The 23848-nt window shown below is 36.4% G+C and overlaps 1 protein-coding gene across 7 annotated transcripts in view; it reads right to left on the bottom strand.

Annotated features, from left to right (window-relative positions):
- Positions 1 to 23848, bottom strand: part of RANBP17 (RAN binding protein 17) — a 165036-nt gene that overhangs the window by 38176 nt on the left and 103012 nt on the right. For 4 of the 7 annotated variants that reach the window (XM_075057115.1, XM_075057116.1, XM_075057114.1 and 1 more), the window contains exons 19-22: positions 20434 to 20537; positions 14155 to 14243; positions 7800 to 7907; positions 5205 to 5287 (exon numbers count right to left, since the gene is read on the bottom strand). In XM_075057115.1, the coding sequence (XP_074913216.1) occupies positions 5205 to 5287; positions 7800 to 7907; positions 14155 to 14243; positions 20434 to 20537 (384 nt within the window). Of the gene's footprint in view, positions 1 to 5204; positions 5353 to 7799; positions 7908 to 14154; positions 14244 to 20433; positions 20538 to 23848 lie in introns of all 7 variants that reach the window. The other 3 variants (XR_012654361.1, XR_012654359.1, XR_012654360.1) reach the window with 1 other exon arrangement.

The following is a 23848-nucleotide window of genomic DNA, read 5'->3' as shown; positions in this document are numbered from 1 at the left end:
GAAGAACTGTTATCTTGTGAAGTTGCTGGCACTGAATGGATCACCACACTAAGTTTTGAAATACATGTTCTGGAAGCAATTTAAAGCTCATTAGAAATAATTGTGTCTGGCTACTGGAAAATGTGGTAAAATTTAATCCACATCCAAATGCTACCTGGGCTGTGAGAACAGGAAATTGTTTTGTGCTACTGTGGCTAACCTCATTGCTGACCTTGAGCAGTAACCGCTACAACAGCTGAAAGCTGAAGCAAAATTAAAAACTTACATCAAAGTATATCATGACAGAATGTAGATAAATAAAAACAGCATATTGAAAATATTATTTTTAGGTCAGTCTCCTATAATGAAAGGGAAGAGGTTTACTGAAATGTAAAGAAACTACAAAACTAAAATAGATGGTCCCAAGATGCACTGAAACACCATTCCTATACAACTGGGAGTTCAAAAACACATAGTAAGGAGACTTGTACATACAGAATTAAAAGTGAAATATATTGGGGATGAAGAATGGTGGACTATACTATTCCAACTCATTTCAATTTTCTCCTCTCAGTTGTTTATTTTAAATCACTCTATCACTCAGTCAGACTGGCTCTAGCCATAATGGACAAGACACAACACCCCTTGCCAAGCAGCTGCAGAGTCCTAACAAGGATAATTGACTATCTAAGTGCTTTTTGCATCCTATGCCAGGCTTTACGTCTTTTGAATATATAGCATTTGTAAAGACATCTTAGAATTGTCTTCAGCACTGTATCAGTATCAGTGATAAATGAGAAGGAGAGGACACACTAGTACTACCCTAATCGCAAAGCTGGATCTGTTAAGCAGAATTAAACACTTTGCTGAGGTACTTATTTTCAAAACTACAAAGAACTCAAATTTTATTCACTGACAACTGAAGATGCGTAGCGCATCTTAAAAATAGGCATTTTGGATTTTTTCTGCTTTGCACTTGAACATATGAAATCTCTATATGCCAGTCTAGAAAGGAAAAGAGTATATGCTTTAGCCTAGAAAAGAGATTTCGGCATCCATACTCACAAGCATTCACATACATTCACACCCCAGAAACACAGTACCACCCTTTTCTTCCCCCTTTTCTTTTTAGCCCAAGCACAGATTTTACAGTACATTTAGATAGTAAATGGAGGTACCATTCAGCCATAAAGGGATATCACAAACTTTGGTAAAATTGAAGATGGAAAGAAAGCGACATGCTAGGTTACCAAATGTTTGTTTCAAAGTTATTCCCATCTAAACAACAGTACAGCGTTTATACAAAACAAGTCCACATATAAATTCTAGATGATTTTCATCACCTGAAGGCCATATCTGCAAAGTATCTGTGTGTTATCCAAAACTGCCTTCATCAGTGTAGTCCAGACATAGGAAAAAAGTCAACATTATGTCAATAATCACCAGTGCACTGTGCTCTGATATTGGTGAAAAGATTCACCTGATGCCACCTCCCTTCAGTTACTAATTCCTTGTCTAAGTGTTGACAGGACAGAGACGTATTTCAGATCACTTTTTTATAGCAAGAAGACTCCCAGCGGACCTAAGTCACAACTGGAAATTTTTGTGTTTAATTTGGTGCAGGTGAAATTTCTGAAAATAATACTTCTACTAGCATTTTCTGTATATTGTTACATGTGAGAGAAGAAAGAAAAACCCTGCTCTAAAAGAAATTTAAATTTCACTTACCAATGGAAGTACAATACAATTAAGCTGTATTTTCATCTATTGTTTGTATAGTATGTTCTTCCAAGAAAGAGAAGCAACCAGCCTAGGCTACGCTGTCTGCAGGAGAGGGAGCAAGTCTTTCCCTGGAGAGCTGCTGAGCTATGGGAAGGAAACTCTTACTGTCAAGGGCATGGCAAGGAGGAGAGGGGAGAGGTAACAAGCAGAGCTGGAAGCCTGGTGTTCCAACAGGGATTGCCAAGAGGAGCAAAGACAAGCAGGTCTCAGGTGATGGAAGGAAGAACTTCTCAGGGATGAGAGGGGGCTGGGCAGTTTATGGCAACCCAACCAGTCAACGGAGTAACTGAGACTGAGACTGAAAGGAAGGATCTTCCCACAAGGAAAGTGTGATGAAAGAAAGAGATGTTGGCTTCTACTCCCGCTCCCCCCCGTGTCTTATGTCATCACTTTGTGTTTCTCTCAGTTTAAAAAGGCAATTATTATCGTATATATTTCAATCAAATCTATCTCGAGTTTCAAGTGTCTTTTTGATCAACTTTGAGGAGCTTACTATAAACTGCAGGCATATACAAGAGAGTTGGCTGACTTGGTAAGATAAATGAGCATATACTGTCTGTTGTCATCTCTTGACATTTACTGTGTGTCTTCTCTTTTTTTCTCTAATGCTTCGGCCATAAAATCATGCTGAATGTGAGAATCTCAACTGTTTTCAGAATTTTAAGTTACTTGCCGTAATGGTACAGCAGAAAACGTGAAAACTGAACCCAAGGATTAGAAGGCATGTACATATTCATTCTTTTAACTGAATCACACATTTTTTTCAGAATGTGGGCCTGAAAACATTGCTCAAGAACACCACAGTGAATTTTATGATCATCACTTGGTTTATTTGTTTATTTTTTCCCCAGATGTCTGCCAAGATTACTTATGTTTAAAAGACAAATACATTTAAAAAAAAGGCATAGAGTATTATGGATTAAAGTTTTCCTTAAAAGCACAATTATTAAGATTTTCAGGAAGGCATTTGAAATTAATGCAAATCCCTTAATATAAGTATTTTTTTAGGAATTTGTATGTTCAAAACATCATACATCACTAAAGTAATGAATTCTTATAACACATTTCCAGAAGAGTTATATCTTTGTACACTGGAATGGAAATCTCATAAACTAGTAACTGGCAATAAAAGCTAAAAATGTTAACAGCAATTATTCAAAGCTGATTAATTGCAGTATCTTGAAATACTTATAGTGGGCAGTAAAACCTTCCCAGAGTGTAAGCCAGTGACCACTTCAGAAATAGCTGTAGCAGTTTGAAATAGCACTAATCTAGGATGTTTATTACAGCGCCCACAGCTGAGCCATGGTGATGGCCAGGCCAGTGCTGCCCATCTGTGCCAGTGCAGAGCCAGCTGGATTATTTGAAATCTCTGCTCTAAGGGGCCAGTTCAGCTGACTGCACTGGGAGGTCTTTCATGTTGAGTTTGCAGCGAGTCCAGTCCCAGAATAAATATTGCCAATCACTCACAGGAAAGGAAACCTAAGCAATTCCTCTAAATGTCACACCTAAGTAGTGGAAAGATCACTGATGGGACCCCTTCAGACACTGATGATAATATGAATGTGTTTTAAAAGCAAAATGAAAAAAACCCCACATAGATATATTGAGTGGAGGCTTTCCCACATCTACGTCTTTCCTCCACTTTCAGTTGATAGGTCATTTAAAACATTTCCTTTGGAGGACATTAAGAATAGTTCTCCTCTTAAACCTGTGTTGAGTATAATGTCATCCTTCCATAGGAAAACAATTATGAAAGACACGAAAGAGAAGCACGAGAGAAAGCTCTTAGTGTCATTTCGCTTCTTTCTATGGCACACCTCTCCAGATACATGCTGCAGATCCCTAAGTATCTTTCATATAATTTAACAAAGAGGGCAACAGGTGTTTGGACAGAGGCTTCAACAGGCTCTATGGCTCCACTGCTTAGTTTTAAATCTTAAATCTGCACTGTCCTGAAACTTTCTTTTACGCTGCATAATTAAATTCTAGCAGGAGCCAGAAAATGTCTGGTCTTTATGTGCAAGAGCTACCAATACTTTAGGGCTGAGAATTTTGTGAACTCCACATACACGCCATAAAAGCTGCAACTGAATGCAAAAGGTTTCTTTACAAAGTGTTTTTTAGGCGTGCATTAGGAATGAAGCAGGTTGAAACCAACTAGTGTGGTTTACTCAGCAAGGTGTAGAAACTTGATGCCAAAAACTGAGACAAATGGATGCCCAATAATACAATATGTTTTTCATAAGTGCAGAAAGGATGGTAAAGGCTGGTTGAGAAAAAAAAATTAAAAAGGAAAATGTAACTGCAGTGGGATCAGGCACCATAAGACAAGTAGGGTTGAAGCATCGTCCTGACTACACTTGATTTTTTTTTTTAAATCATCAGAAGAAAGCTTACAGCAATTAAGTACAAGGGCTAACAGAAATTGAGCAATAAAATCTAAAAGTTCACCTTTTATATTTTCATACATGGACAACCTTATTTTTATTTTGCTTAATAGTTCTAACAAATTTACTCAAGAACATAGCTAAAAAATATGCTTGCTTACTATATGGTATATTTGAAAAAGAAACAGAAGAATGATTTTTTGCAAGGAGTGCGAGTTACTTGGGTGTGATTTTTTTCTGTCATAAATAAATGCTTTATGCATTCTGCCTATACTGTTTCCGTGCCCTACAGATCAAATGCAAAATTACAGTTGAAGTTTTTTACACAGGCAGCCGTGTAACACAGTTTCCAGACCCCCAAAGCAACTTGAAAGCAGTAAAAGCAAATTTGATGCACCCATTTTCTTTCTTTAAAAGAAACAGGACATTTATCGCTCTTCCTGTTTACACAAACTACAAATAAGGTTGCTCTACAAAAACTTGGTAATTTCCTTTCAAAATATTTAGAAGCAAAATTGTAAGCTACAAAGTTACTTGGAGTGTCATATATACTGCTAGTGTCAAAGACCTGTTGCATTGCATTGCATGCATGAGTGGGAGTAGTAAAATGGAGCAACTTATTATAAATACTTTTGACAGTGCTCTAGGGTAAAGCTGTTATGGTCCTATTATGTTTTGGAACTGCTGGAATATAATTTGAATACATAAAATCAACCCACACCTATCACTCAGTAGCCTAGATCAAACACCTCATGAGTACTTGTATCTTCGCTGAAATACATTTACAGTTGCTGGAAGACAGACATTCAAGTTAAAAAAGTGATACAAGCAACAACGCTACATGAATGAACCCTGATCTATGAAAGTAAATGAGCTCCAAAGGTCTGCCATGTAAGCTCTGCACTTTACAAAGGGACGATACTTGGCTGTAGCACATTACAGTTCTGCTACGTATGCCACAAATCCATCAGTGCTCAGCAATATGAACAGGATTTTTATATCACAAGACAGGCAAAGAATTATACTGCAGAGGAAACATTAATGAATACCTACCATACGTACAAATCATTTTACTAGCTTCTCTGAAGAGAAGAATTCCATTTGGAGATGATACATCAAAATTTAAACGTTGCGATCTAAAAAAATAACAGCAAAAATATTCAGATCGTCATCGAAGCAGAAAACTGCAATGGATTCATTCCTAAAACAAAAAAAACATTTGCTGATTACAAAGCACAATTATTTGACAAACTAATTCTAGCTTTCAGTCCAATGATATGCACTCTAGTTATCTCCATATGTTGCCAAAGAAACAAACCTATGACAAAAGACAAAACAATTTAACCAGAAAACATGACCAGACAATATACACACAGCTTTCAGTGCCGGGTGAACATCTTCCGCCCATACTCAGTTCAGAAGAATGCTACAAAGGTTCCATCGTCCAAGCAGTTAGGCTAACTTTTACCCTCCTCCTGCACCTGTATAGCTTTTAAAAATAAACTAATGCCCACTGGTTATTCTGCTACATACAATCTGTGGCAATCACAAGCCAGTTCTCCGAGTGTAAATCGTAACACATGCTTTTTATGAACATTCAGACCTGAAGAAGATTGCACCATGTTCTCCTCCCTGATGCACATGTATTACCAAAGCCAACAAGAACCACTTTGTTCCCAATCTGGAAACCCAACAGTCCTTGCCAAAGCCCCTGTTGCATCTTTCCAATCTGTCTTTGTGATAAAGAAGCCTAAGTCCTAGTTTAAGCCTAAGTGAAAACCATTAAGTACTTAAAAGTTAATTTTGAATACAGGTCTTAAGCTTCTAACTAACCTCAGCAAAACTTACCCTTAGTGTTTATTTGGACTGAAAGGGAAAGGAGTCATCACCGAGTGATGTAAACCCGAGTATCCCCTGGCTGACCTATGTGGTAGTGACCCACTTTTGATCAAACGTGGAGTCCTTGGATCATCCCTATCACAGAGACAGCAGTAGGTGTCTTTCTTTGCTGCAAGTCCAATTTTTTGTTGTCCGAGTCCCCATTTGCAGGGTTCTTTGCTGCAAACTCTGGAGTAAAACTGGGTGTTTATAAATGAATAAAATGTGTCTTGTGTAAAACATTTGTGTACTCCATATGCACAAAATGATAATGGCTGGCAGAGACAAAAACCCCCGAACCAGCAGATCATCTCAACATCAGAATGGCATAATGCACAATCTGAGACTCTGTAACATATTTTAACCATGTCAAAGTATATTGTATAATGCATTCTAACCTGTAAAAGCTAATGCAGTACACAACTCGTGAAAAAACACCATCCCAGATGATGTTTTCTAAAGGGAACAAGGCAGGTTTTCTGAATAGCAATAGGTAGAAGAATAACATGAATATGGAAAGTAGCTTGAAGAGCTGTCTTTTGCATAAGATTTATTGTTCCAGTTCCTCTTTGCTTTTGTTTACTGCTATTAGAGTTCTGTGTTTATGCTTTAACAATCTTCTCTTTCAGTTTCAGCACTATTAGCGTATACTGCTTGTGCATTACGTCATGAATAAAAACAGGTTAAACTTTTCCAGCAACTTATTATACTACTACCAGGATAAAAGACATAATTTGCCGACACAAACCAAAGAGGGAGTCACAGCAAGCAAGTCACCACAAACAAGAAACAGGGAACTCTGCCTTAAGGCTCGTGTAGCCACTCAGGGATTAAATGCACATCATACACACTAGCGTTTGACTGGGAGCCAGGTCTGAACTTTAAGGCACCATTTTCCTGTCACTAGGTTAAACAAAATATTTTTTTCAAATTTCAACTTTTTTCCTTGTAAGTTTGATTTGCAAGGCAAAATGAGAAATGATGAGAACACATACTTGTTTGCTGCAAACTCTAATTACTTGGTCATGAAGATACCCAGCACAGAGATTTTCACTATCAATTTTTCATTTAAAAATCTTTTTTTTCCTTTGGGCAATACACTAAATATTTCCAAGTGTAATGATAATTTCCCCAAATAAATTGTTCTGTTACTTGTGGTAAACCAGGAATTTCATTCTAACTACTGCAATGTCAAGCATTGAAATCACCTCCCAGAATCATTCTGAGGCTTCTTTGGCTAGCCCACAGAGAAGATTTTAGATGGGAGAAGTTACCTACATGTTGATTATAAATATTGCTGGATTAGATACCATTCTTTCCTATTTTGGCTGGAAGAGTTGAGTCACAAAAGAAACTGTAAAGGGAGTTGTGGTTTTACAGGCACATATGTATGCTGCTTGGCTTAAGGCAAAAATTCAGCCTGCAGCAAATCTTGACAGCAGACAATTTTCCGATATTTAATTACAGAGTCAGTATTTATCCCTGGTTAAAGCATACGCTTCCCCTAACATTGACTAGAAAATCACAGTAGTTTCTCATATATATTCCTGCAATTAACCCTTACCAGCTGATTTTGTAACACCTACCATTTTGGTAAAACAATACAATGACACTGAAAGCTGAGTTCTGCTTGCGGATTTTGCTCCATAACACAAAAGTAGCAGTCTTAAAGTCAGACATCAGGAGGACAAGCAAAATACAGGAAGATGGAACAGAGAATGCATACCATTGCAGTATTCATGACTTACCTAATTTTCACGTGCTTCTTACCTGTTTTGCATGAATTCTGCCATCAGCTTCAAGATAGGGGTTGTACACGCAGGTTCACGGTACCACAGTTCGATAGCTCTTTGCAGAACAGAAATGTATGCAGGGTATCTTCACCAAACGGAGTTAAGGAGTATAGTGGTAACATGAACATCTTGCAAAACAACTTCCTCTAAAACTGTCCTGCACCAGTAGGTGGGTGGGCCAGACAGAGACCTTGGCAGCTCATTCTGACAGAGGCACTGCCAGAACCTGGAAATTTGAGCAAGTCTCTGCTTGGAAGACTAAATCCTTTGGAAATATTAATGGTTAAGTAGGAAATAGTTAATATACTAGAGCTGTAATGAAGGAAAAGGAAGGCAGTTTGTACCTGTGAAGTTAGCCTATAAGTACATATATAAAATCAGCTTGGATTTTTAATGAATGGCCTAAGTCACAAATAGCAATTTAATTTAAAAAACCCCACATATTTACATATTAGCAAACCTTGGGCCCCAAATTTCAGTGCTACCTCATATATATTGTATTTGCTATATAAATGGTTGGGAACAATTTGACTGTATGAAGTTGTTTCCAGAGCATTCAAGAAGAGAATTCAGCCAAACTGTGTGCGGAAGACCAGCAACGTTAGATTTCTAGAGAACTCTTTCAGGAAAGCTGTTTGCTCATCAGCCCCCAAGAGATATCTGTGCCTTTAAAGCAGGATTTCAAAGAATGCAATACAGAAAAAAAAAAGTTTAGTAGACACTGCAATGTTACTTAGAAAAAAAAAAAATCTTATGAGTTACTGACTGTATCAAAATATTTCATGCAAAGATTTGACAGAAAGCTGACCCCCAGTTTTCTCAAAATACTGAAAAAAGAGTTTATTTGGAAAAGAATGGAGACTGGTAAATGGAAATAAGGTAGCACAGCTTGACTGGCAAAGAATGAAACAGGGTTTTTTATATTGAACCAAGAGATTTTAACTATACAATTTGCTATTAAAACATGATCTAGCTAATCTAGTCAATGGGTTTGTTTACTAATAAAGTTATTTTTCATTTTTAACTTTGTTTCATGTCATATAATTCTGCTTTATTTAACCACATGAGAAATAGTGACTATTCTTAGGAAAATGCTATTGCCTATTCAGACAATAAAGGGAACTATTGTGAATTTTACAAAGCAGAACACAGGCCAAACACTCAACATGGGATTGTGAAATAAAAGTCTGAAATACATAAAGGTTTGCATGCTTCTAGGACATGCAGACACAGTCATGTCTCAGTTCGATACAGCTCTTCTGGTGGAGGCTAAAGCCGTCAGACATGGCACTGCTGATGAATGACAGCGCGGTGCAGACAGATGGAAGGCATTCTGGCTACTGCTGCCTGTCTCAGGCATCTAAAGACTTGTGCATTTTTGCTGCCAGCTGCTTGAGGCACTGCAGGCATAAACTATATATAGCAGAAGAGGCTGACGTGAAATATACTTTTAGACCTTGCTTCTCGCTCCTTTATGGGGTTCTTTACATGTTTGAATAAAACAAACTAGAGTTAAACGTACCATGGAGAGTTATCCAGTAATAATCCGGGATTTAAATTCAAATCCCACTTACCTAGAATATCCTCAAAGGCCATAGATGATCCATGCCATCTCATACCTTGAAAAATTCACTAATGCCAGTTCCATTTTTTCTGAGGTGGACTTCCAATCCAGCTCACTCTCAACAGAGGATGGTCAATATTCTCAAGATGCAGCAGATGTCACGTAAGGTGCAGAACTAAGCTGTGCTATTAATTCTCCTAAGTCATGCCTCTTCCTTAGCCTTCCTAGTAGCCCCATGTACACAAAAGGGAGATGGTGCAATGCTGCAAAGCCCCACTGTGGAATTTCATGGGAAAGAAAGCAATTGCCTTTCAGATTTCATGGTGAACAGAGCATCTTGACAGCTAAACCCTACCATCAAAATGTAAGCCAGCAGTATCAAAGGCTGCTAACACATCCAATATGATTAGCTATCTTAATTCAAAAACTTGAGTCCATATTCACTGACAAGGACAGACTGGAAACTACAGTCAAATTTTATAAAAGCTAGGGTGAACAGAAAGGCTACAGCAATTTATTATTTCTTTTATAAATCCAATAAAGTGGAATAAATTGGTTTTAAACAGAATATTATTTTTAAGTGTTTTTAACCACAAGCTTCAAGGAATCTGGCTAAGTTATGAACTTAACCTGACCAGTCAGTTCAAGCTCAAAGGAATTCAGACTGCAAAAAATGATACTGAGGTTTGAATCAATGCAACTGGCCATAACAGCTATTACAAACTGATTACCGATCAGGTAGCCCTGTTTCATGAGCAAATGCTTTCTCCTCTTCTCTTGTGATTAGGAAACTTCAATCTCTACAGCTGTTTGTTTGGCTCTTTATACCTAATCCTGAAGCCTTAAAACATACAAACTTAAAAATCTAGTTCTTCAAAATTGAATAATTTTGAACAAGCCATCTTATTGCTGCATGTGGCTTTATTTTGTTAAGAAATACCATACGAATTTGGATAAATATGTAACAATGGTAGCTTGGTGAAAACATCGTTTTGCTTGTCCTAGTGATCCACATCTGAAGCAGCATATGATCAGACATCCGAGTATCTAGGTCAACTGGAACTTTTAAATGACCACTAGATAAAACATCTCAATGGCAGATCACCTCTCCATAAACTTAGTGTCTATGTATCTATACCCATAGATATTTTTATATAGGCAATTTCATGCACTCACACATATACATCGTGTGCTATCTAGCTGACTGCAACTCTGAGTCAACCTAATAACTTAACTCTTGCAACACATTTTCTTATTGCAACCTTCTTCTTTTACAGACAACAGAAGTCATTAAATACTGAGAATCAACTGGGAGGAACACAGGAAAAATTGCCTATGGGTTACCACCTAACTGTAAGAAACACTAAATGAAAGTAACAAAAAAGTGGATATTATCCTGAACTCACAATTGAACCTCCATGGACGTATCTAACTGCGAGACCAAGGACCTCAAACTACAGTCTGATATTAATATGGAAGAAAACAGATTAAACATTCAACATTTTATCCAGGCAGTCTTGAAGTAAATAGCAGAATGCAGTATGTAAGAAGAATCTTCACCGTTAAAAAAAACAGGTTTTGATTCTACTCAAATTGGTCTACAGGTTTTTTCAGGCCACACCTGCATGTTCAGGACTGACCTACAAATTACAGAGACCACATATTATGAATACAAAAGGCAAATAAACTTTCCAAAGCTGTGGTACTGGAATCATCATTGACAGCTTGACATATCAATATTTCAGGAAGAATAAATGACTTTCATATCCAGGGTTTTGGGTTTTTTGTTTTTGCTTTGTTTGTTTGTTTGTGTGATGTTTTTCATCATCTTTCATTACCGGATACTTTCAGAAGATGCTATACTTAACACCTGAAGCTGCCTAAAATATTTGGAAATATTTTAATGAAGTCTTTTGAGAGATCACCTAATACAACTTTAAAACAAATTTTACTATTATTATAAGTATTTTCTCTTCATCCCTTGCCAGAGGAAAACTATAAATCTTGTCTCAGCTGAATGAACACCATTTATCATATTCATTTTCTTGTCAATACAATTATGAAAAGCCTTTGGCCTTTTTCCAAGGAGCCTGATTTGCTAGAGAAACTCAATTAGTATAAGCAAGCCTGCTACAAAACAGCCCTATTTGGCAATCTAGTGCAGCTTCAGCGTACCTGACGATTCACCTCTAAACCATGATCCTAATAACTCAATCATAATGGTAAAATACAAGATGCAACGGTGTCCCCCGTGCCTCCCCCCCCTCCCCTCCCCAGACCAAAAGGACTTAAAAGAAATTATTTCTGCTCATTTTTGCCATCTACTGGACAAAACTTAAATCCTGAACACTGCGATCAGAAAAAAGAAAAGAATCTCTCAGGTGAGAGATTACAGAGTGTAATTTGTTTTACTATGGAGAGGGCTTAGACCCAAAATATTTCCTGCGATCACTTGAAAAGTTTAACAATACATTCTTCTGACAACAATTTACGAGTGACTATTTCTGATAGTCTTCAATACAGAATAAATGTCAACTCATGGTATATTAAAAGCTTAGCCTTTTATCCCTTGCCTCTTTGTATTGTTTATTTATTGAACAAATGCAAGTAAATTAGATTTATTTTGGCTAACATTCTGTATTTAGCATTTTCAATACTGAAATACCAGGGCTTCGAAGATAACAGAATAAAATGTTTGAAAACCAGCTTTTGTTTGCTATTAAAACCATTTTCTGATGATATATTTGAAACTACAAAAGAAATATGCTAATCAAAGGATATTTAAACTTTATATGATAAAGTTGGCATCTGACTCTTCCTCTTCCTCCCATTTACCTTTCTGTCTTTATATACAGTAAATAAGAGTTGTGATAATAGCAGCTTATTCTGCTATAATGCTTTGGATCAATACCTGGATGAAGCTGGCCAAATGAGGTGAAATCCACTGAACAGAAGCATGCACTTATCCTTTACAGCCAAAGGTGATGAGGAAAAAAATTTTGAACCTGTGCAAGGGAAAAGAAACTGAGAAGGCTTGAGCTTTGAATTGCACACAAAGCTACATTTCAATCTATTTTTATTGTTAATACAGAATAATGAAATCCAAAAGTTGGAGGCTGTTTTTATTTATTTGAAATAAACTTAATTCATAAACTGGAAGGAATAAATTAATTAAAAAAAAAAAATCGGGAAAGGGTCCTGAGGATTACACATCCTGGATCCTTATATAAAAAAACACCTCTATGGATGAATCCATTTCTTTCAAATGCAGAGGAGGCAAGTCTCTGTTATCCCTCCTCCTACAACTGGAGATTTGCAGTTCTGTACAGGAGAAGAGCATGATACTCATGCTGTACTAGGAAAGACACAGTAAAAAGAATTTGAAACGGAAGCAGCACTGATCTGCTTTCACACATCTTCACAATTTTATTATTAAGTTTTAGGGTAACCAAGCGCAAACAGTACTAACGAAGTTAAATGTACCCAATGGTGCCCACTAGAAAATGAGATGCTAATTCACAGTCTGGCTTCAGTAGTTTTTTGTTTGTTGTTGTTTTTTTTTTTTTCCTCCAGTCCTCTAAAACTGAAATTAAGGGTTGCTTTCCACTGATTTTAAGAGAAATGAAGATTACACTGCTTTATGTTTTGGACTTACTTTCTGCAAGCTGAGCATGCACATAGAATCACTGCAGGCTTGTGAAGGTCTTAAATAGGGCTTATCTGAATGGTCATCAGGATCCTACTACCTACCACACAAGGACATCTATCAGATCATACCAGGCTCTGCTGTACAGCCTTTCAGTCCTCCAAGGCTAATTTCCTAGCTGCAATTCTGTATTGATGCATTCCTCTTTCTTAACCAGGAAGATTATCAGTGAACAGTAGGCTTTCATTATTTACTTAAACCAGAAATATTTTTAAAAGGTTGATTTCTAGTAAAGCATGTAATTGTACTTGAATGTTATTTTTTCTGTCCATAAAATAAACAAATACATAATTAACTTCCATAGCTTTGTGAGCTCTAAATTATAAACCAAATATTTTCATAGTTACTTCACTATGTATTTCAGCAGTTTGTTACTAATATGACTGTGTGCCTGAAGAGAGCATTACAGCTACTGTATTTATAAAAATACAAAACATTTCTGTATAGTATTGAGAAAATACCCATGAGTATTATTGTATTTGTTGGCATAAAAATGCATATGATATTTAAAGCAAACAGAGTTCCATTATCGTTACTTATTGAAGAAAACTACAATCTAAAGATTTTGATTTTGTTTTCAGATGTCCATTTTCTTCTGGATCAAGAAGACTGCAGGTGTTGAGATATTAATAGAGTTGACATAAATAGAAAGTAACTGACTAAATTAAAGACATGATTCATACCAGAGAGAGAAATCTCCCCAGATAGCACTTGTATAGTATTTTTTAAGCACTTCTGATGTTAAACCAAATGTAGGTACCTTGTGTTTGGAGTTAAAAGACACAGCTTTTTTTAATGAAAACATTAGGGATTTATGAAGGGAAGAAAAGCACTTGGATATGTTTTCTAGATTAGTAGTGTGACACAACAAAAAAGTGACCTCTCTGTGGTCCTTCCCAGTTAACTGCATGGTTGCCATTGTGCTGTAATTTTAGCTGATTACACATTAGTTCATTTAGCTTTGTTTCCTCTTCCCCACTGTGCCATACTATTAAACTAATGCAAGGGGCCTGGTATCCCTCTGTGCACAGAGCTGGTATTGTCATAGTGTAATAAGGATACATCCAGTCAAACAGCATGGTGTAGCTGGTCTTTGTGTTTAGTGCAAAGGCAATCCCTCGAAGATCCCTTGCCAGCCCGATCAACATACGCTGTCAGTGGGAAAGAGACACAGTAATTGATTTTCACGTTAGCACAGAGCAGATGGAGTAATAATCAGCCAATAATGACCACATATCTGATTTTGATTCATTAGTTTAAATGTCTTGCTCAAATCTTTTTTTATAAAAAACACAAAGATTCTTTTAACAAACAAGATTTCCACAAGTTTTATAGGGATAACACTAGCAAAATGCTTAGGAAATGCTTTTGATTATTCGATACGCTATCCTAATGAATAATGCAAATTAAAATGTAATATATGAATACTGTGTATTAAAGTTTAAAAGTGCTTCCTGTATTAATATATTTAAAGTAATAATAACAATAAAATGTTAATTTAAGCTTGTAATATTTTGAATGAGGTGTAAGACTAACTGATACTCATAACAAGCTACAATTAAGGTTGCACTGAGATTCTCATTGTACTGTTATTTTAACATTTTTTTTAAGTAATTTTCCAAGTTAGGTTTCTTCAAAAAGTGACTTTTTTGTTTACAGAAGACCATGCAAATCTCTGTCTGTATTAACATTAGTTCTGAGATGCATTTTTTTTCCCTTTAATGACTGAAATGTGGCTTCAGAATCCTTCCAGCTCAAAAGCAGACAACATTTTATGCATAGATAATTAGCCCCTACTAAAGGGATGTTTTCAGGATAATTAATAGACATCAATAAGAAACGCTACTGAATGAAAAATATTTTAACAATATAAACAAACTTTTCAATTTACTTAGACATAAATATTCTTTTTTGACGATTAAGTAGTTTGAATAAATTTTATCCGTGTGTTGCAGGTGGGGTTTCTAATTTTTTTTTTCCCTCATAATAAAAGACCACAGTACTGCAGAGTCTGGTAAAAGAAAAATAATCATAGAAGTATGGCAAAAAAAAGAGTTTTCAATAATGTACCACTTGGTGTTAACACTGTAATATTTATAGTGTTGAGAAATACAAAAGATAAGATTCACATATTAATTTTAATTGATCACATAAAGAGCAAATTACGGCTGATGCCTTGTTAAGCTGCTAAATGTAATCTTACACAAGGGCTAATTTCTACTTTTCATATACAGACCCATTAGTCCAAGTGACTTGGATGGCACGCACATAGATTTACCCAAGGATAAATTGAGTTCTCTACAAAACACTGGTGAGGTTGCTAGGAGTATTTTAATATTTGCATTTCCTTTCTGTTGTGCATTGAAATGGCCTGAACTTGCAAGATGCTCAGAGGTCTCAACTCTCATTAACTTTAATGGGACTCTGAAATCACTAGAGAGGAAGTGTTCAATACTGAGAAGATGCAATATAAAACTGTTACTTTATCTTTATATTCATCTGTATTTTCATACTTTGTGTGCTGTTTTGTCCACACAGAAAATAACCGTTTAGCAGACATGGTGGCCAAAACGTAAAGAATTAAAAGAACTCGGCGGCAACACTTTATACTTCTTTCTGAAGGGATACAGAGATGCAACAATACATAAAAGGAAGTGGAAACCTTCCAGATTGATTTTGGTTCCTTTGCCTATTCTAGCCACAAAAAAAGGAGACAAGCAAGACTGCACAAAGGAAAGGCTGGAGCTGGGAAGAAGGGGAGCTACAGCCCCTGGCAAGACATGAACTTGCCTTTGTTTGAGGATGCGCTCGGAGAGAAAGCGCGCACCATCTTACTGTGGTCTCCAGAAGACGGATTAGAAAAAGACAACCAGCCAAACCCATACCACTCTAACATGCTTATTCTGTCTTCATAAAGACAAGCGGTTGTAAGAAAACACTCTTTTGCAAATATATTTAAGATACAGTTTGGTTATGAGACTTTAAAAACTATTAATAAAAGTAGATGTGCAACTTTCTTTAAACTATAGTTTCAGATTTCTGGGAACCTACACAAACACCAGGCAATTTCAGACACCATTTGACCTTGAATTCTAAAGAAAGGAGAATAACTACTACATAAACTACATTTCTCATTTTTCTATTCTTTAAATTCAGGTATCGTTATTGAAAAGCCCATACTATTAACCACACTATTCTTAATAAATGACCTCAACCTACAGGGCACCATAAAATTCTTGTCCTGTAAAATCCCAGCAAACTCAATGTTTTAGACATTATCCATTGGAACTCAACTTTATAAAATAACACTGCCTACAGCTGGCAACGTCCGAACAGCCTATATAATAGTTTACAGAATCCTGAGATAAACCCTGATCCATTTAAGTCACTGCTAAAAACACCTTTAAACTCCAACAGGACCAAAAATCACCCTAGATGCCATGCTTGCTTAAGTCACATTTAGTAAGAAAGACCCCCCCCCCCCCCAAATCCCAAGACAGTCTAGTTTTAGTCCATTATGAGTTTTCGAATAGCACTTATGTGCATAAAATTTATTAATAACAAACAACATTATACACTTATACATCTACTTTTTGTCTGTCATCCTGTGAGATTCGAAGTGCCCTGCAAACTTAACAGAGTAATTTGAAAAACACATGAAGCTACTGCTTCATTCACTGCTGCACACCAGCCATTTCTGGGGCAAAGAGACAGTTAGCAACACCACCAGCAACTGCAAAACGAGTAAAATGAGAAGTGAAGAGCAGTAAATACAAGAAACATAGCAAGAGGATCTTGTCAGTAGTATGTGGGTTTATACACTGCTTTTCACGCTAATGAAACAATTTTGTTCAAATTTCGGTTTTGAAATAATTCTTCCCTGAGTATCGATGCTAGGCTGACTTAAGATTAATTAAAACCAGCCATTTTAAAAATAAATTCAAGTATTTTGTTTCAAAGTCCTGAAGACTTTTCAATGGATTTTTCAAAGGAAAGGAGCTGAAGATTTAAATATTCACAGAAAAAACCCTATGACTTGCCAACACGTGCCAAGTGTCTGACTAACGCAATTTAAAACTGACAAGACTGCTCACGCCACCCACCCCCAAAACGGGGCTTGTAATGGAAAGTCTGACAGACCCTTAACTATAGTGGCACTACTGGGTGCAGCTATAATATTACCCTCATAATTCTACTATATAATAACAACAAAGGAAAAAAAAGGTGAAGGGTCATTGCGCTTTGTCTTTAGAATTAAGATGGCTGTCTTCATCCTTACAGCATACTCTTAATTCTGGAGACACGTCTTAATAACCTCTAAATAGTTCCAACAAAAGAGCCGTGTCAGAGGAATGAGCAGGCCCCAAGGTGTTTCAACTGGAGTGTTTTCATCTGCCTTTATTGCTCTATCCCTCTCCAGAATTAAGGCAATAACCTGTGATAAATTATTCAGGAACTGCTACAGGGATCAAAGCAAAATCATTCTGTTAAAGTGCTGTTTGCAACATTTGGCACTTAGTGTGAAAACTTTTAATGTGTGCAAGCTGAAAATCAAGGATTTTAAATAATTTAACAGCATGGAGTTTCTACAAACCAGCTAAAGATAGCATGTTGCTATTTAACTGCTTTTTCCTCAGATCCTTTTTTTCATGCGTTTCTAGCAGATCTGATGATGTCACAACTATAAACAAAGTACTACTGAGATTCTGGCTACCCAGTCGATATGTTACTTAACTGGATTGTCACGAGAAACCTTGAAATTCTTAGGAGAAAATTAGCCCCCGTTTTAATACTGGACATTTTTCCTATTAATATAAAAAAGTGAAGAAGGAAGTAGCCAAAAAAAAAAAAAAGGGGGGGGAAGGAAAAAGGAAAGCAAAGCACATAATTACTTAAGCCACCTTCAATTAAATTTGATCTCCCTAGTAAAGAAACCTAAACATATGTTTTGTATGCAGATTTAATGATTACAAATGTATTTTAAAAAGAGCGAGCTCCCTTGTTGTGACTGGTTTTCAGTGGTGTATTTCAGAAATATTAAAAAACTAAAAAAAACCCCAGCCAGTTAGAAAGTCCTAGTAAAAACCACAAATTAAATGAATTTGGCAGTCCTGGACCATTTTCACAGTGATATTTTAACAGTGTCATCTCCCTGTGGATTGGAATACTAAGCATTTTATTGAAGAACTGAACTGTTTTTGTTTTTAGTACTTGCAAAATGAAGTACCTGAAAGCGCTTTTGCATGTATTATTTATTCATCATGATAGAAAAATAGCTTTAACCTAATAAATTATGTTTAAGAGAATTTAGAGCAAAAGTTTTGTTTATGATAAAGCAACAGATTTAGTTCTTTATCAGTAGCTTAAAGCACCAAGTTTTCTTTATACAAATTAGACAGATGGTGCTTACAGTAGAATTTACTAAAGGTCTGTCACAACAAATGCAGCCAAGCTGCATATTTAATCACTGCAGAACCTTGTCTACCTGCAGCTGCCAACTGCTAATCCAATTTCCCTGATAAATGTGGCAAGAGACACGATCAGCAATAAAGAGCATCTAACTCCATTTTCCTGCAGGGCGTCTTTTGATGAACATTTAGGACGGAAGCACGGAGTGCACTGTGTGGCCCTGGCTTGTGGCAGCTGCATGCATTTTGAAGACACAGTTCTCAGGTTACTCACTTAATTCTGCCACTATCATTATGTTGCTATTGATCTCAGTAGCTCTTGTCTACACAGCATTACTCTAGATGAAGCTGAATCAGGCAGTTATCATGCATCAAACTTGCTCAAAAGCCTGGAGATTTCCCCTTAATTACTTGTGATTTTATTTGCAAATACCGTTAAAGTGTAATCAAGCAGTCACTTTCCAGGGTCGTTAAGAACTTGCTAGTTTAGGAATATATCACTGGCACTCCATTAAAATTTCTCTACTAAGATGGTTTCAAGCAAACCAGACAGGACAATGGCAAAATTATTTTAATAAACTGAACCCTCACATGAGATAAATACAGTTTCCTATAGAAAAGGTAATGCCAGCAAATGGCCTCTTTGTTCTAATTTTTAGGATTTATAACTTGAAAATACGAGAGGTGAATCCGAGATAGATGAACTGCGTCTGAGCTGCGTCTATTTAATAAATGAAAAGTTATTAAAATTAAATACATAAAGCAACAACAAATGAGGAAACCAGAATTAAGTAATTGCTGAAATAAGTTTAAGTACTATTTTTTAAAAAATATTAGCTTAATTCAAGCGATTGTTGTGAACCGTGCATCTTCTGGTAATGTCAGAGATGTACTGCAGACAAATTATTTACTAAGTATTTCTAGCATATCTGTTTATTTTCTTATGAAAGGAAGTGGATAAATATGATGATACAGTATTTAAGTTTCCACCATATTTTAAAATAGCAAATTAAAATTACTGTTAGGGTTTCTTCAAAATTACCCTGTGTAGCTGAAGCAAGACTCCAGTGTGCATTGTTAACTATTTATTCAGTGCCAGTAGAAGGGGATCTCTTTAATGCAACAGTGCTCTAATATATTATCATTCCTGATGATGCAGCTTGTATCTAGCAAGTCTTTTTCTTCCCGAAAACATACTGTTGTTTTGACACAAACAGCTTGCTACACTTAAGGATTTTACTAATAAAACATAATGTTGTGTTAGATATTATGACTGTTGCCACAGCTGAACTGACTTGTCAAATCAATCCTAATATGGCTCCCACAGGCACATAAAAACCTTATTTAGCTATCAGTTATCCTAATCACTTTGTTCAGTTTAAGGGTGCAATACTTCAAGACCAGTTCCTATTTATACATATATGCCCAGCCATTTAATAAAGTCTTGATTTATATAATAAATTCTTGTCTGAAAAAATACTTTAAAGCAGCAGTGTTTTATCAAGTGTGTTACAACATGTCTCTTCATACCCCCAAATAAATATGTTAATATACACAAACAGGATACTTGCATGGCAAAGAGGAATATTACATAGGAAACAGATAAGCTATCACTGAAGACAAATTTGTCCCTTTGATTGTAAATGGGGCTCAAATGGGGTCACTTGATCTGCAAAGTACTGAAAAATCCAAAGGCCTTGACAAAATCTTTTACAAAGTTTATTTAGGATAGTGATTTGTAGCCTTTGTATCTCTACTGTCTACATTCCTAATTCTATAAATGCATACAGGTATAAATATACATGGAAGTATACAGATATATACATGCCAAGAGAGACTGACAGAAGAGATGACAAGCTTGTTGTTAAATGCTTGCCCCACTATTAGTTTTTTCCATCAATAATTTCTTTCCCTATAATTGAAATACACCTACCTTTGCTTCTTCTTGTTCAAAACTACTGTTGAATATCTGAGTCACGCTTTCAAACGAAACTGTGAGGGGGAGCATGAAATTCTCGAACTCATCCTCGTCTTCACCTACAGGAAAAGAAACCAAAACAAAACAGCAAAACCATCACATCATATTCACACTGCTGTTCAGAAGGGTCAGTCTCCTAGGCTTTTACAGAAAAATCTCACTGACATCATGGGAACTTTCATATGACCTACAGGAACAAAAACCTGAGGTTTGACATATTTTTACTGAGCTATAAACAAAGACAAATTGTTGATCGCAAACAACTTGTATCCGAGACTGGCATGTCACTGCATTTCACATCTTTCTCCTTTTCATATTTCTGTTTTCTCTGTTAATCTGACAGCATTTGTTCAATACTCTAGAAGAATATTCACATAAGAAAGTCAAAACTCAACAGTTAGAAAATGTTACATTTAAAACTGCAACAATAAATTAGACCCTTTCACATGTGTACTTTGTAGCATGATGTTTAAATTGCAGCCTTTTATGATCATATGCTATTTTTTCTACCTCCTACCTATTTAGTACACAGAATGAAGCTGCTGTGGAAATAAAACTGGACTGTTTTGGGGTTATTTGTGTGACAGTATTGCCTCATTTGTTTCAGAAGGTGTGAATTTAAGAGTAAATGAAACAAGATGTTGTGGGTAGGGAAAAAAAGAGATCATCTTGGTTAGACAGTTGAAAGAGATAACCTGGAAGTCTGGATTGTTTTTGTTTTGTCATGACACTGAACAAGTAACTATAAACAACAACTTTTTAGAAATGGCAATTTGTACAAGGATTGGTACTCCTGCTACTTATCTTTAGGCCCTTAATGAGGGTAGCTTGCCTCTCGCATGCAGATTCCCCTCGAGAGTAATTCAGAGTAGGAATTTAATTTATGTTCTTTAAAGAGCTCTTTGCTATAGGGCTTCTCTCCCTTCTCTCTTCATTGGCAAAGTCTGGCAAACTAAGCTGCAACTGAAGTTAGGAGGAGTCTTTTGTGTGTCTAACTGGTTGTGCAAAGTTAGTGTAAGCTTTACAGTTTAGTTTCTACACTTCATGTACCCATCTGTAAAATGGGCCTAATTCCAGCCTCTTAATTCCAGGGATACTGCGAAGACCAAATCACTCACCCCCATACAACAGTAAGAATGACAGAAAAGGCCAAGCAAAAAAGGTCAGGAAGAAAAAAAGTCACAACAGAAAGCAAAGCATGGACAAACACAAAAATCCAGATGACAACACAGAAAAAAAAAATAATCAAAACACTCAGTAGCTTCTCATTAAGCTAGGATGACACATCTTCTGAATTGAAAGATGCAAATATCCTCTGAGAGAAATAATTGTGATCCTGCAACTAGAATTGCCTCATAACAATGTAAATATTTACAATGGAGAGGAAAGGAAAGTTGCAGAGGCAATCCCAGTTATGGCATTTCCTCAGTTCTGAATACTTGGCTTTGTGACCTGAAGTGCTTCCTTTTCTCACAGGGCTTTTGTGCCCCCTGGTTTTTTTAAAAGCAAAGGAAATATTTTCAATAACTTACTGCTACTGCACTGGTCAGCCACAGTTACAGAGCCTTCAAATTGCAATCTACGCTCAAGAACTTCCTTAAACTAGCCAAGTAACTGACTAAACCTGTGACGTGCATCCTGCACCTGCAAGAGAACCAAAGGGGTGAGACGGTTTGTCTTAGAATTCAGAGCTACTGCTGGCAGCCACAGGCTCTCCTGGACTTTGGGAAAATCCAGTCCTGTCCATCTTTGCCTGTCTCCTCTGCCATCTTCTCTCTGCTCCTTTCAACACGAGTCAGTCTTTTTATCTGTCATTTCTGCACTCTTGTGTCCTCTTCCGATTACTCACAGTAACCCCAGCTTTTTGCTTCTACCTCCTTACTTCACCAACTCCAGCTCCCCAGGCACTTCCAATACAGTATTAGTTTCTGTGCTCTCAACCTCTTTGCTCAACCAGCATCAGCTTCCTCTTACCCTCCTAGGAGTTAAGCTATTTCTATATATATTGCATATCCCTGACGCTCTTCTCCTCTTAATAGCTTACCAGATTTTCCTCAGAGCCAAAAAAACCCAAAGCCCCATCATTTAGAAAGAGTCCCGTGCTGGTGTTGTCCCATGCTAGCGTGCAGACTAACAAAAGTCACTTGGATACTGCTTTATGCAGGATCAGGGCTCAATTGCCATTTATAGAGTTCTCAGGAAAAACCTGAATTATCACAAGATAGCAAAAGTAATACTCCATCTCATCTAGAGTGCTACGTATCATTGGAAGACAACGTCCACAAAGATACTATGTACACATCCAAATTCAAGATGAACCCTTCCTGAAGGTAGAATCTCAAGCATACTTCGTTACAAAGTTGAGAAGACCAAAGAACTACCAGAATGGCCGATGCTGATTGGGACCAACACTTTAATGACAAACCAGCTAGTTCTGGAAATGGGGTAAGGGAAAACCCCATGTGCTAGTGTAGGCAATGAAGAAAGAATATACAATTAGGATCCTATATAGTATTGCCCTATTAATAAAATAATTTGTAAGTTTTAGAAAAGCAACACAAATTACTACCTGTACATTTCTTTTGCATTCCTGTACAAGCCACATTCACATCCCATGAACAGTACAGTATTATTAAGGAAAGGAAGAAACTATCCTACTCAAACCTACCATGGTAAATTGTTAATTTTCTATAATTCAGACTACAGATACACATCCTTATTATGTCCTTTGAAAGAAAAGAGATGCCTCACTTTTAAGTTATAGTAGATCTGTGTGTGGCTTACAGCAATAGTGTTTGGAGAGGTCTGGCACTGAGCATGACTGCATATACCTGTAAGTACAGGACACTGACAAATCATGCTGAATAGCTCCTGAAGGTATTTTCTACAGCTTAGATGTACTCCTCTTGGTAGTGCAGAAGAAAAAGTGATTAAAACTTATTAATCCTAGTAAAAATTTTTATTTCAACATTACTTTTACTGGTGGTGTATTAGTTTCGGTTATACTTCACACAAAAGAATATTCAGTTTATTTTAGAAATCTTGGATTAAGAATCTTGGACAAAACAAAGCAATTCTAAATGACAAAAAAATTATTAAAAACACAGCCTGGGGCACATAAGGAATTCAAAGTCTAATTACATTCATATGAAGTTAAAGTAATTCAACAGAAACTGAAGTGCACTGTGAAGCAAATACCAAGTAATACATTACTGTTCTTTCCTACTACAATTAAACTTTGCCAGTTACTCCAACAGCAGCACATTGTTTAAAATGTAAATATTCTGAACTTACTGTATTCAACTAATCTCCAAAAATATTTCTACATCAAACAATTACTTAAAACAACCCCCACCAAAAAAAATTCATC

The sequence above is a fragment of the Buteo buteo genome, chromosome 24 (assembly GCF_964188355.1).
Source record: "Buteo buteo chromosome 24, bButBut1.hap1.1, whole genome shotgun sequence".
NCBI classification, from domain to species: domain Eukaryota; kingdom Metazoa; phylum Chordata; class Aves; order Accipitriformes; family Accipitridae; genus Buteo; species Buteo buteo.
Note: the sequence above shows the minus strand (reverse complement) of the source record. Positions and strands in the feature narration are given on the sequence as shown.